This window comes from Tremella mesenterica (genome assembly GCF_000271645.1).
Source record: "Tremella mesenterica DSM 1558 unplaced genomic scaffold TREMEscaffold_54, whole genome shotgun sequence".
Classification (NCBI taxonomy): domain Eukaryota; kingdom Fungi; phylum Basidiomycota; class Tremellomycetes; order Tremellales; family Tremellaceae; genus Tremella; species Tremella mesenterica.
In genome coordinates this window covers 2,666-3,214 of record NW_006711264.1, presented here as the reverse complement: position 1 = coordinate 3,214, position 549 = coordinate 2,666, and the positions used below count along the sequence as shown (strand labels likewise).

Here is a 549-nt window from a genome sequence, read left to right as displayed (position 1 = left end):
ACCAATAACCTGTTCGTGAGTGCAGTATCCATGAGTGTAAGTACGGAACTCCTTAGCCTGAAAATTTTCTGTCGTATCCAGGGATCTTCGTGGTATCCTGGTCTCCATGAAACACGACGTTGACGACGGCAACGCCCTTATCTGTTGTCAACAGCAACGAGTTTCCCTTTATACTCAGTAAGTTGACGAACTTCCCCCCCAACTTCTTCAATTCTAACCCTCTTCTTACATCTCAACCAACCCTCCCACTAAATTTATCTCTTCATACACACCATGGCCCCGTCTACCCCCCGAAAACTCGTCAAATCTCCTCCTCCCAGCGTCGCTCGAAGGACTCGAAGTAGTGAGTTTGAATAGCCTGAGAGTTTCGTCGAAGAGTTTCGTATCATGGCTGATGTTAGTGTCCCGGGTTCAGTCTCCCCCTCCTGCTCCTCCTTCGTCCTTCGTCCGCCGCCTTGCCAGTTCGGCTGGCCTCCGTCTCTCTTCCTTGTCGGCTGCTCTCCCTTCGCTGTCGGCACCTTCCTCTTCTTCCGCGCCTGCCGCTCCCGT

At 52.3% G+C, this 549-nt stretch overlaps 1 protein-coding gene across 1 annotated transcript in view; it reads left to right on the top strand.

The window, feature by feature from the left end:
• Positions 1–273: 273 nt before the first annotated feature.
• Positions 274–549, top strand: part of TREMEDRAFT_66615 (uncharacterized protein) — a gene marked incomplete at both ends in the record, with an annotated part of 1,743 nt that continues 1,467 nt past the window's right edge. Inside the window, 2 exons of the mRNA XM_007008638.1 lie at positions 274–343; positions 402–547. Coding sequence (XP_007008700.1) covers positions 274–343; positions 402–547 — 216 coding nt within the window. The remainder of the gene's footprint in view (positions 344–401; positions 548–549) is intronic.